This window comes from Onychomys torridus, chromosome 7, assembly GCF_903995425.1.
Source record: "Onychomys torridus chromosome 7, mOncTor1.1, whole genome shotgun sequence".
In the NCBI taxonomy this organism is placed as follows: domain Eukaryota; kingdom Metazoa; phylum Chordata; class Mammalia; order Rodentia; family Cricetidae; genus Onychomys; species Onychomys torridus.
In genome coordinates, this window is record NC_050449.1 from 70,431,088 (window position 1) to 70,441,522 (window position 10,435).

General features: G+C 37.0%; 1 protein-coding gene across 1 annotated transcript in view; it reads right to left on the bottom strand.

The window, feature by feature from the left end:
* The window catches only part of Tinag (tubulointerstitial nephritis antigen), a 102,416-nt gene extending 92,438 nt beyond the window's left edge, over window positions 1-9,978 (bottom strand). The window contains exon 1 of the mRNA XM_036194040.1: window positions 9,547-9,978. Coding sequence (XP_036049933.1) covers window positions 9,547-9,901 — 355 coding nt within the window. The 5' untranslated portion in view covers window positions 9,902-9,978. The remainder of the gene's footprint in view (window positions 1-9,546) is intronic.
* Window positions 9,979-10,435: the final 457 nt, after the last annotated feature.

Below are 10,435 nucleotides of genomic sequence, written 5' to 3' on the forward strand. Positions count from 1 at the left end.
ATTGGAATGAAAAATGACATTTCATTATTCTACCAACGCAGTTTAATAACTAACTCATGCTTGAAAAAGCATGCTTCATAAAGTGTGTTTATTCTTTAAAATTATATAGATAAAGAGCTATAGACAACAAAGGAAAGCTGGGAGTGGGAAAGGCGGTCTTCCCCGAGGAAGAGCAAACCAACTGATTATCAGCACCAAATGGTCAGCTCTGAAGTCATACACATACAGAAAACATTATATGGACTTAGAAGCTTACATTTAGGAATACATATATACTGCATTCTTGTAATAACAATTAATGAGAAAAAAAAGGCCATGAATTTGAAGGAAGTAGCGTATGGGAGGGTTTGGAGGGAGGAAAGGGAAGGGAGAAATGTTGTAATTATATTATCTCAAAACTATAACAAATAAGTTAAAGCTATGTCAAAATAAAATTATTACTTGGTGAATATGATGTTCAAAAATGTAAGAATTTTCTTTCTTTTTCTAGCTATCAACCCAATACTATTAGAACCTACATTTAATAGGAGTGTAACTTGAAGGAAAACCCATCACTTTACTGAATCACAATAACCTCTAACTGCATTCTAAATACACAGCAACAGACACGTTTGGCCTTCCTTCCTCATCTAGAAAATATCTCTTTGCAACAGACACCATTATAGAAAAACAAAACTGATCAAAATGCAGAGTTGTGGAGCCCACTACAAACTACATCTACAACACAATGCCTGCGCCTAAGGCTCAGGGACCATTGTGAAGAATGGGAGGAAGAGCATGAGAGCCAAAGGATCAGGGAGTTTGTTGTGTACCCTGGGAATGTCAGAAGCAATGCCCATAAGGTCTCATTAATATGACTGCCTAAGCTGGACTTAATAAGAATGATACAAAGAGACATGCTAACAGACAGGAGAAAGCCCAAGAAGCCTCAACTCTACACAGAGCTACAGACAACTAGAAATGCTGAGAAGAGGAGGAGAAACAGTGTTAGCCAGGGAAGAGCACATCAACTGGTTATCCAATACCAAATGGTCAGCCCCGTAAGCAGACACATTGAAGTACATTATACAGAGTAGGTTGTATTTATTATGTATTTCGGAATGTGTGTGTGTGTTCCTAATATAGAGAGATACAGACATAGATAGCCATAGATAACTATCAACTAGTAATGAAAAAGGAGGCCACGAATTTAAACAGGGGCAAAGAGAGATATATAGAAGGGTTTGAATGGAGGAAACTTAAGGAGGAAATTATGTTGGGCGGTGGTGGCGCACGCCTTTAATCCCAGCACTCTGGAGGCAGAGCAGGCAGATCTTTGTGAGTTCGAGGCCAGCCTGGTCTACCAAGCAAGATCCAGAAAAGGTGCAAAGCTACGCAGAGAAACCCTGTCTCAAAAAACCAAAACAAAAAAAAGTAGTTATATTATATTATACCCCTCAAAAAATTAAAAGAAATAATTTTAAAATGTATTTATTCTTTACAATTATACAGAAATAAGATTATTATATAATTTCATCAATCTGTCATTCAAAAAAAAACATAAAAACTTTATGGGAATCAATCCAGTACTAACTTAACCAATGTTTAGTAGGGTCCTTAGGAGTCTTCATATGCTGTCACTAGAACACAGGCAATAAGCATCATCCCCTCTCCATAGCTGCCTACACAATCCATGCAGAGTGCTGCCCTACTAAACAAGGGTCACAAAGTAATGGGCAGATTAAAGTCTGAAGGGTGTGTGGAAAATTCTTACATGCAATAGTAAGTACTTGATAATATTAGTTACTAGGGAAGAGGAATAGAAGGGTTAGTAGGATGATAGCAAACATGCTACTTAAGAAACTCCTGTTAAGCATCTATTGTGTGTAGTAAGTGGTAAGTGAATTTCTATCTACAACATTCAAACATACACTATTTGGGTTAATGCTTACAGAAAGAATCTTACTTCTGACTGTTTACAGACATAGAGCTCTACACAATGCCCATACATTATCATTGAGTTTTAAATATAAATTATCATGCAATTTGACTTTATTAGGTCCTTTACTAATCATTTCAATATGACAGAATAGACAAATTTAACTACAAAAGCAACTCCGAAGCTTCTTACGCTTTCCAAAAAATCACTGTTTTTCAGATCTCAAATACATACAGTAGTATCCCATGACTAATGTATACGGTTGTGCAAGTTGAACCTTGGGCACAGACAGAATTCTACCCACAGAAAATATATAGATGTCTCTGCATTAAATAAGAAAAGAGGGCCAGGGAAGAAATTGGGATTGTGGGATATGGTTGCATGGAAACTGCATGTGTTTCAAAGAGTGACATCCATATTCACATCCAGCAGTAACACAGCATCACCAAGCCTTCCAGTTCTCCAAGGATAGCTAACAATTTATATTTCATATTGAAAACATTGATTTCAAGTGCTTGCAATCCATATTAGTGGTATTTTCTGTTACATAATTACATTGACTCCAATAATGAGAGTTTCATCTCTTCAGTTTGTTCATATAATTTTTAAAGCAGTATCAGGGACCTTCTTATTTAGCAGTTGTGAAGATAAGGCATTTACATGCCTGTTACTAGTCTTAAAGAAATATAGCTCTCCATTTAATTTGATGTTGGCTGTTGGCTTGCTGTAGATTGCCTTTATTATGTTTAGGTATGTTCCCTATATTCCTGATCGCTCCAAGACCTTTATCATGAAGGGGTGTTGGATTTTGTCAAATGCCTTTTCTGCATCTAGTGAGATGATCACGTGGGTTTTTTTTCTTTGAGTTTGTTTATATGGTGTATTACATTGACGGACTTTCATATGTTGAACCACCCTTGCATCCCTGGGATGAAGCCTACTTGATCATGGTGGATAATTGTTTTGATGTGTTCTTGGAGTCTGTTTGCCAGAATTTTATTGAGTATTTTTACATCAATGTTCATGAGGGAGATCGATCTGTAGTTCTCTTTCTTTGTTGCATCTTTGTTTGGTTTAGGAATCAGGGTAATCAGGGTAATTGTAGACTAATAGAAGGAGTTTGGTAATATTCCTTCTGCTTCTATTGTGTGGAACAATTTAAAAACTGTTGGTATTAAGTCTTCTTTGAAGATCTGGTAGAATTCTGCAGTGAAACCATCTGGTCCTGGGCTTTTTTTTTTTGTTGTTGTTGTTGTTGTTGTGAGAATTTTAATGACTGATTCTATTTCCTTAGGGGTTATTGGACTATTTAAATGGTTTATCTGGTCTTGATTTAACTTAGGTATGTGGTACCTATCCAGAAAATCATCCATTTCTTTTAGATTTTCCAGTTTTGTGGAGTAGAGGATTTTGAAGTATGACCTGATGATTCTCTGGATTTCCTCATTGTCTGTTGTTATGTCCCCCCTTTCATTTCTGATTTCTTGGATGCTCTCTCTCTCTGTCTTTTGGTTAGTTTGGATAAGGGCTTGTCTATCTTGTTGATCTTCTCAAAGAACCAACTCTTTGTTTCATTAATCCTTTGTATTGTTCTCTTTATTTCTATTTTATTGATTTCAGCTCTCAATTTGATAATTTCCTGGCATCTGTTCCTCCTGGGAAACTTTGCTTCTTCCTGTTCAAGGGCATTCAGGTGTGCTGTCAAGACACTAGCATGAGATTTCTCCAGCTTCTTTATGTGGGCATTTAGTGCTATGAATTTCCCTCTTAGCACTTCTTTCACAGTGTCCCATAAGTTTGGGTATGTGGTGTATTCATTTTCATTGATCTCTAGGAAGTCTTTAATTTCTTTCTTTCTTTCTTCCTTAACCCATTGGTGACTCAGTTGGGCATTATTGAGTTTCCATGAGATTGTAGGTTTTCTGTAGTTTTTTCTGTTGTTGAAATCTAACTTTAAACCATGGTGGTCTGATAGAACACAGAAGGTTATTCCAATTGTTTTGTATCTGTTGATATTTGCTTTGTGTCCAAGTATGTGGTCGATTTTAGAGAAGGTTCCATGGGGTGCTGAGAAGAAGGTATATATATTTTTTGTTGGGTGGAATGTTCTCTAGATATTGATTAAGTCCATTTGAGTCATAACATCAGTTAAGTCCTTTATTTCTCTGTTAAGTTTCAATTTGGCCTATCTGTCCAGAGGTGAAAGTGGGGTGTTGAAGTCTCCCACTATTAATGTGTAGGGTTTTATATGTGATTTAAGCTTTAGTAATGTTTCTTTTACATATGTGGGTGCCCTTGTGTTTGGGGAAAAAATGTTCAGAATTGAGACTTCATCTTGGTGGATCTTTACTGAGATGAGTATGTAATGTCCTTCATCATCTCTTTTAATTGATTTTAGTTTGAAGTCTATTTTGCTGGATAGTATGATGGCCACACCAGCTTGCTTCTTAATACCACTTGATTAGAAAATCTTTTCCCAGCCTTTTATTCTTAGGAGGTGTCTGTCTTTGAATTTGAGGTGTGTTTAGAAACTCAAAGCAATGCCACTAAAATCATGAACAAGGCAAGGCTGTCCCCTCTCACCATACTTATTCAATATAGTACTTGAAGTTCTAGCCAGAACTATAAGACAACATAAGGAGATTAAGGGGATACAAATTGGAAAGGAAGAAGTCAAGCTTTCCCTATTTGCAGATCACATGATAGTATATGTGAATGACCCCAAAAATTCAACCAAGGAACTGATACAGCTAATAAAAACCTTCAGCAACATAGCAGGATACAAGATCAACTCAAAAAAATCAGTAGCCCTCATATATACAATAGACAAACAGGCTGAGAAGGAAAGGAAGGATAGGAGCAGTGAGATGTAGAGAATGTTGATAAGTGGTGTTGCATCAAAGTTAAGTAGGAACAGGAAGTCCTGAAGTGCTATTGCACAGAGGGTGACCACAGACAAAAGCAATGTACCTGTACATCACACTCACTAGAAGAAAGATTTTTGGATGTTTTAACTATAAACAAATGACAAGTGCCAAACTTCATCTAAATACTATACAATACACAAGTGTACCAAAACATCACACTGCACCCTTAATACTTACAGTTTATGTTTTGTGTCAACTAAAAAAAATAAATTTAATTTAAATAAAAATTACAAATGCTAAGCAATTATTCTCATAGTCTTAGTAACAAGATAACTGATTTTAAAGGACTAAGTATCCATCCTGTCATCCTAGAAAGAAAAAAGGGAAAATAAACTGGCTGTTCTAGAGGTTAAGACAAAGTGGAAAGCTGTGGGTGGTTGAAAGCAAGTCATGAGAAGAAATCCCAACATGAGATAGGAAGAAAAGCTCAACCCATCAGTAATCAGAGGAGAAGCCAGTTTTCACTGTTCATCTAAGGAAAGGTTGAAGCACTGGGTATTAAAAACGTTGGGTAAATGAACTTGTATACAGTGTCAGATGGGGACTAACAGACTGGAATAGACAGGCTTGAGAGCCATAGAGCAGTGCTCAGCTTAAATGATTGCATGCTCCAGTCCTTGGAACCTCAGTTCTTTGTTTATTGGCACACAGTTCAAGGAGCAGACATGGCGGGGGGGCAGTTAGGGAAATAAGAAACAGGGGATGGTAAGGAGAGTTGTGAAATGCTGTCTTCTGAACATGGTATGATGGTTGTACCCACAAACTCACAGAAGCAGTGGCTGCTTGCATGAGACCTTCTCAAGACTGGGCCCATTAATGGTCTATCACAGAGGAGAGAAAGGCACATGAGGCCCCAATTCTTTCTGAGAGCTATAGACTTTAATATCGACCCAGGATAAGGAGTCACATGCCTCTCAACTATGCAGCTATTAGTAAGTAACCCTTGCTCCTGTAATTAACTTCCACCCAGGCTAATGAAGGCAACCATAACTAAATACAGTGGTCACACACACAAGAAAAATAGATAAATGAAAAGAAGAGGTTCTGTGAATTGGGAAAGTAAATAAGAGCTTAATTGGGGGAGAATATGATAAAAGAACATGCTATATGTATGACACTGTAAAAGTGTAGTTTAAATAAAAATAAATTAGTTGAATGTTGAGACCAAGGCATTTTTAAAGCATTATTATTTTATATGATAGAATAGAACAGAATGGGATGATTTGCAGTCAAGGCAGGTAAAGTTCAATTAATTTTTTTTAATTTCAATAAATGTGTATAATAATCAAGTTTTGTGATGAATTTTATTACTGTGGGTTATGACAAAAATCTTCTGAAGGCATGTCTTTAAAGAAACCTCTACACATATACACTCTAAGAAAAAAGGATGAAAAGTTACTCATGCTTCTTTGTAGCACACAGAAATTGGATATAATAGACTGTCTGTAAACAAAAACCAGTTTTTAAAGAGATATTTTGCATGAGACTTCCCACCATAGACTCATCTGTGGTTGCCAATGTGGTAGCAGAAATGGAACTAACATGAAAAGGACATTCACAAAAGTCTAGTCAATCACAATGACTCTTAAACATCATGCTGTCAGGAAATAGCAAGGAGAAAAATTGTAAGTACTTTAAAAAATTAATAATTCAGATATATAAAATCAGTCCATGTGGTTTATAATGGTACATAAAGGTCCATTGTATCCTAAATAGACTTTAATTAGCTCAATGCTCTCTTTCCAGAGATGATGCAGAGGAGAAATAAAGTGTTTCATTCTGCAAAATCTGTCTATGGGGCCAGACACACATTTATAGACAGGCAGCACACAATACGAGACCTTGAACATTTAAGCACTAGTGCAATATTCAGCATCCCTACCTGACCTTTCTTTCCATTCTGCCTAATTACTGATTCAGCACTACGCAGTTTCTTACAAACTCTTCGAGCATTTATTATGTTACCCCTGAAAAATGCTCAAATGCAACCTGACCCACTCATCCCCTAGACAACCCACTCATTTCTTATGACTCAGTTCTAATGTCCTGCTTTCTAGCTGATTGAGTACATTCCTGTCACAACTACTGCCCCCAGGTATCATTAACTTTTCCAAGGTCCTCTAGAGTAAAACCATGTCTTTCAAAGTTCCTGCTTTTACACCATCTGAGCCTAATTATTGCAGGACTTGTCCATGCTGCCTTGTTTCTTCACCCTTCCATACTACTTAATATCTGAAGCATGCATTAGTTGAGGAGCAAAGCCAAAAATTAAGATTGGAACCTAATATTTACAGATTATCAAGATGGCAGCAACTAAGCGTAGAGTCCTCTAAGAGTGGGAAAGTCTTTGCTTACATTATTACACATCTGAGACACTCACCCTGATATCTGGCTATAGATTTTTTTATTAAAAGAACATCTAAGATTCGAACAACATACTCCAAAGTAGCATCTTTTGGTAACTTCTAGTAAACAAATGTGATCACAAATGCCCAACATGACCTAAATGGTCTGATTTACAATAACTTATACTTGCTTCTAAAACCAATCTCCTGCACCTACCCTTCCCTCATCCTGACTCTCTAGAGACAATGGCTTCCTTTCAGTTGATAAATAATACTATGGTCTTCATGCTCATGTCTGTAACACTCTAGTGCAAACTGTTCTCTAATTCAGCTCTTTCTTTATCATGTGGCAGCTTGAATGTTTTCACTTACTGGTCCTCCAATGAGACAGATGGCGTATATTTTGCTACATATTAATATTATCACATCACCCAAATTGTGTGTGAGTGCATGTGCATATTCATGTGTATGTTGATCAGAGGTTAACCTCAACATCATGCCTTGGGAGCCACCACCTTACTGAAGTCTTGGGTTTGATCATCAGCACCATACAAGATGGACATTGTTAGCACATACCTGTTTTCCTAGCACTCTAGAGGTAGAGGAAGGAGGATGAGACGTGGTCTGTCTCCGTTGTGGAAGAAGTATAATAGACCAGCTGGCCACTGAACACTGGACATCTGCCTACCTTTGTCTGTCCGGTCAAGAGATCATAAACACATGCCACCATTCCTGTTTTTGTGTGTGGCTTCTGGATGCCAAACATAGTCCTGGTGATTGCAAGGCAAGTACTTTAATTACTGAAGCTATTTCCTCAGTCTGTAGAAGCACTCTTCTTTTCTTCAAAGAATGTATCACTGTTTACAGCCTCTTAGTAAATTTCCTAAAATTTCTTTCCTACTCATCCAGCTTGACTAATGTTTACAACAATAAGACCTTTCACATTGCCTGGCACAACAGGGATACTTGAAGAATTATTGAAGGAAGACTAAACTTCTCAAACGTAGTAGAGTATCTGCTACTTTGTAAAATAAAGTAAATGTTTAATGAGATGTCTGATGGAAAAATTAAAGTCTGGACTAAATGGAAATTCTGTGGACAATTCTAACTATTAAATATACATTTAAAGAAATATTTTTAAATTTTATAAACAAAATGAGTTCATTGAAAATAAGGGTTGTCAATACCATCTCCATTTTGAAGTAGGATTTTTAAGTGCCTTCTAACTACAAGTTCTAGTCGTTTATATACTACAAGTTCTAGACCCATATATAATTGTGTCACAGAGTTCTGATTAACCAAAAATGTCTGATGAAGAGATTTGGTACTATGAGATCTTCATCTAGGGAAGTGTATAGGGCACATTTGTCCATGGAGCTTTCTTGTAGCAACTTCCCAGAATTAATACCTGTTCTCATATAATCGCATCTGTGTAGCAAATACCACCATTCTAGTTATCTTCTCATGTATCATTTCTATTTACCGTGGACTCTTTTATGACTATTCTATTGACCCTCTTTTCTCTTTCATTTTTTTTTAGATAGGCTGTCATGCAGCCAGGGTGTCCTCAGTCTCACTGTGTAGCTGAGTGTGACCGTGCATGTCTCATCCTCCTTCCTCTACCCCTAGAGTGCTAGGAAAACAGGTATGTGCTAACAATGTCCATCTTGTATGGTGTTGACGATCAAACCCAAGACTTCATGCATGCTAAGCAGGCATTCTACTAACTGAATCACGTTCTCAAAATTTCCAAAGTGGTGAAATCAGAAAAAAAAAACATACTTGAGAAAAATTTATTATCCTTAAGCAAGGATAGTGCCTAGTTTTATTTTGCTTTAATTTGTTTTCATGTCGTTGCTAATACCATGTACTCTAATGTTGCAGGTTCATGAGTCTGACAAAATAATAAGTAACATGTTACATAAGGAGAATATCCAATGGTTCTAGATGATCAGGTTTTTAAATTTCACAAAATTCTCTAAGAAAACTACACTCAAATGCTTGAAAGTCATGCTGAGTACATTATTGAAAGTTTTGAACAACATATATATTGAAAGAATGTTCAAAACAGAATCCAGACCCATACTTACTACACTCAGACCAAAACTTTCCTAATGGTGCCAGTATGGTACAGGTGCCCTGCATTTGAAGCAAATAAACTTCAAATTTCAAGAAAATGTGCTGAAATAATCATTTTCATTCCACTGAAGGAAACAGAATGGAGGAAAGGAGAGAAGAGGAGAGGAGAGGAGAGGAGAGGAGAGGAGAGGAGAGGAGAGGAGAGGAGAGGAGAAGGAAGATAAAGCTGTCAGATCTGATGACTAGGATCGTGTTCAAACACATTCCCAGAGCCTACCTTCTGGGTCTAAAGGTTGTTTAGTAGGAGACCATTCTTTTTCTTCACGGCAAAATGACTTGTAATCAGGACAGCAATCAGAGTTTCCCCTTTCACAGAAGCTATCACAGTAACACAATGCATTGGCTTCATAGAACTGAGTGACACAGGCATCATCTCTGTCTTCACAACAGCCAAAGTGGCTACAGTATTGCCCTTGGAAAATGGCCCTTTTGTGCCGAGTACCTTCAAAAATGGTGTGATTTCTAGTGAAATATGGTCCTGGATCCACTTCTCTTTTTGATAAAGAATGAGTCTCTGTACAGATTTCTGCCATCAGGTAGGAGAAGAATAAGATCTTATATCTGGTCCACATTCTCTGGACGTAGGTTCAGCTTCCTCTTTCAGCTATCTCTGATTCCAGTCTTGAGGGTTTTTCCTTAAAGCCTGATCTCTAATCATCAGAACACCTCAGCCTGAACCTTGAGACTGATTCTTTACTTGAGCCTCTTATAGTTAAACATTAATAAAACCTTCCAGTTCTTGCACAAGATAATACAAGTGTTATACATAGACTATTATGATTTATCTAAAGTCTCAAATATGTGTATTTCCTACAATGTTACAAAATTTATATGATCATCAAAGAAGTCTATCGAGAATCTTAAGTATAAATGATAAATGGAATATTGCTTGTCCCTTAGAAATTCCAGGTTTCTAACTCTAAGAGAACCCCTAGTATGTCCCAAAGTATGACTATAAAAACACTGGCAGGTTGGTGATTTAGCTCAGTGGTAGAGCACTTGCCTAGCAAGCACAAGCTGGGTTCAACCCTCAGCTCCAAAAAAGAAAGAAAGAAAGAAAGAAAGAAAGAAAGAAAGAAAGAAAGGAAGGAAGGAAGGAAGGAAGG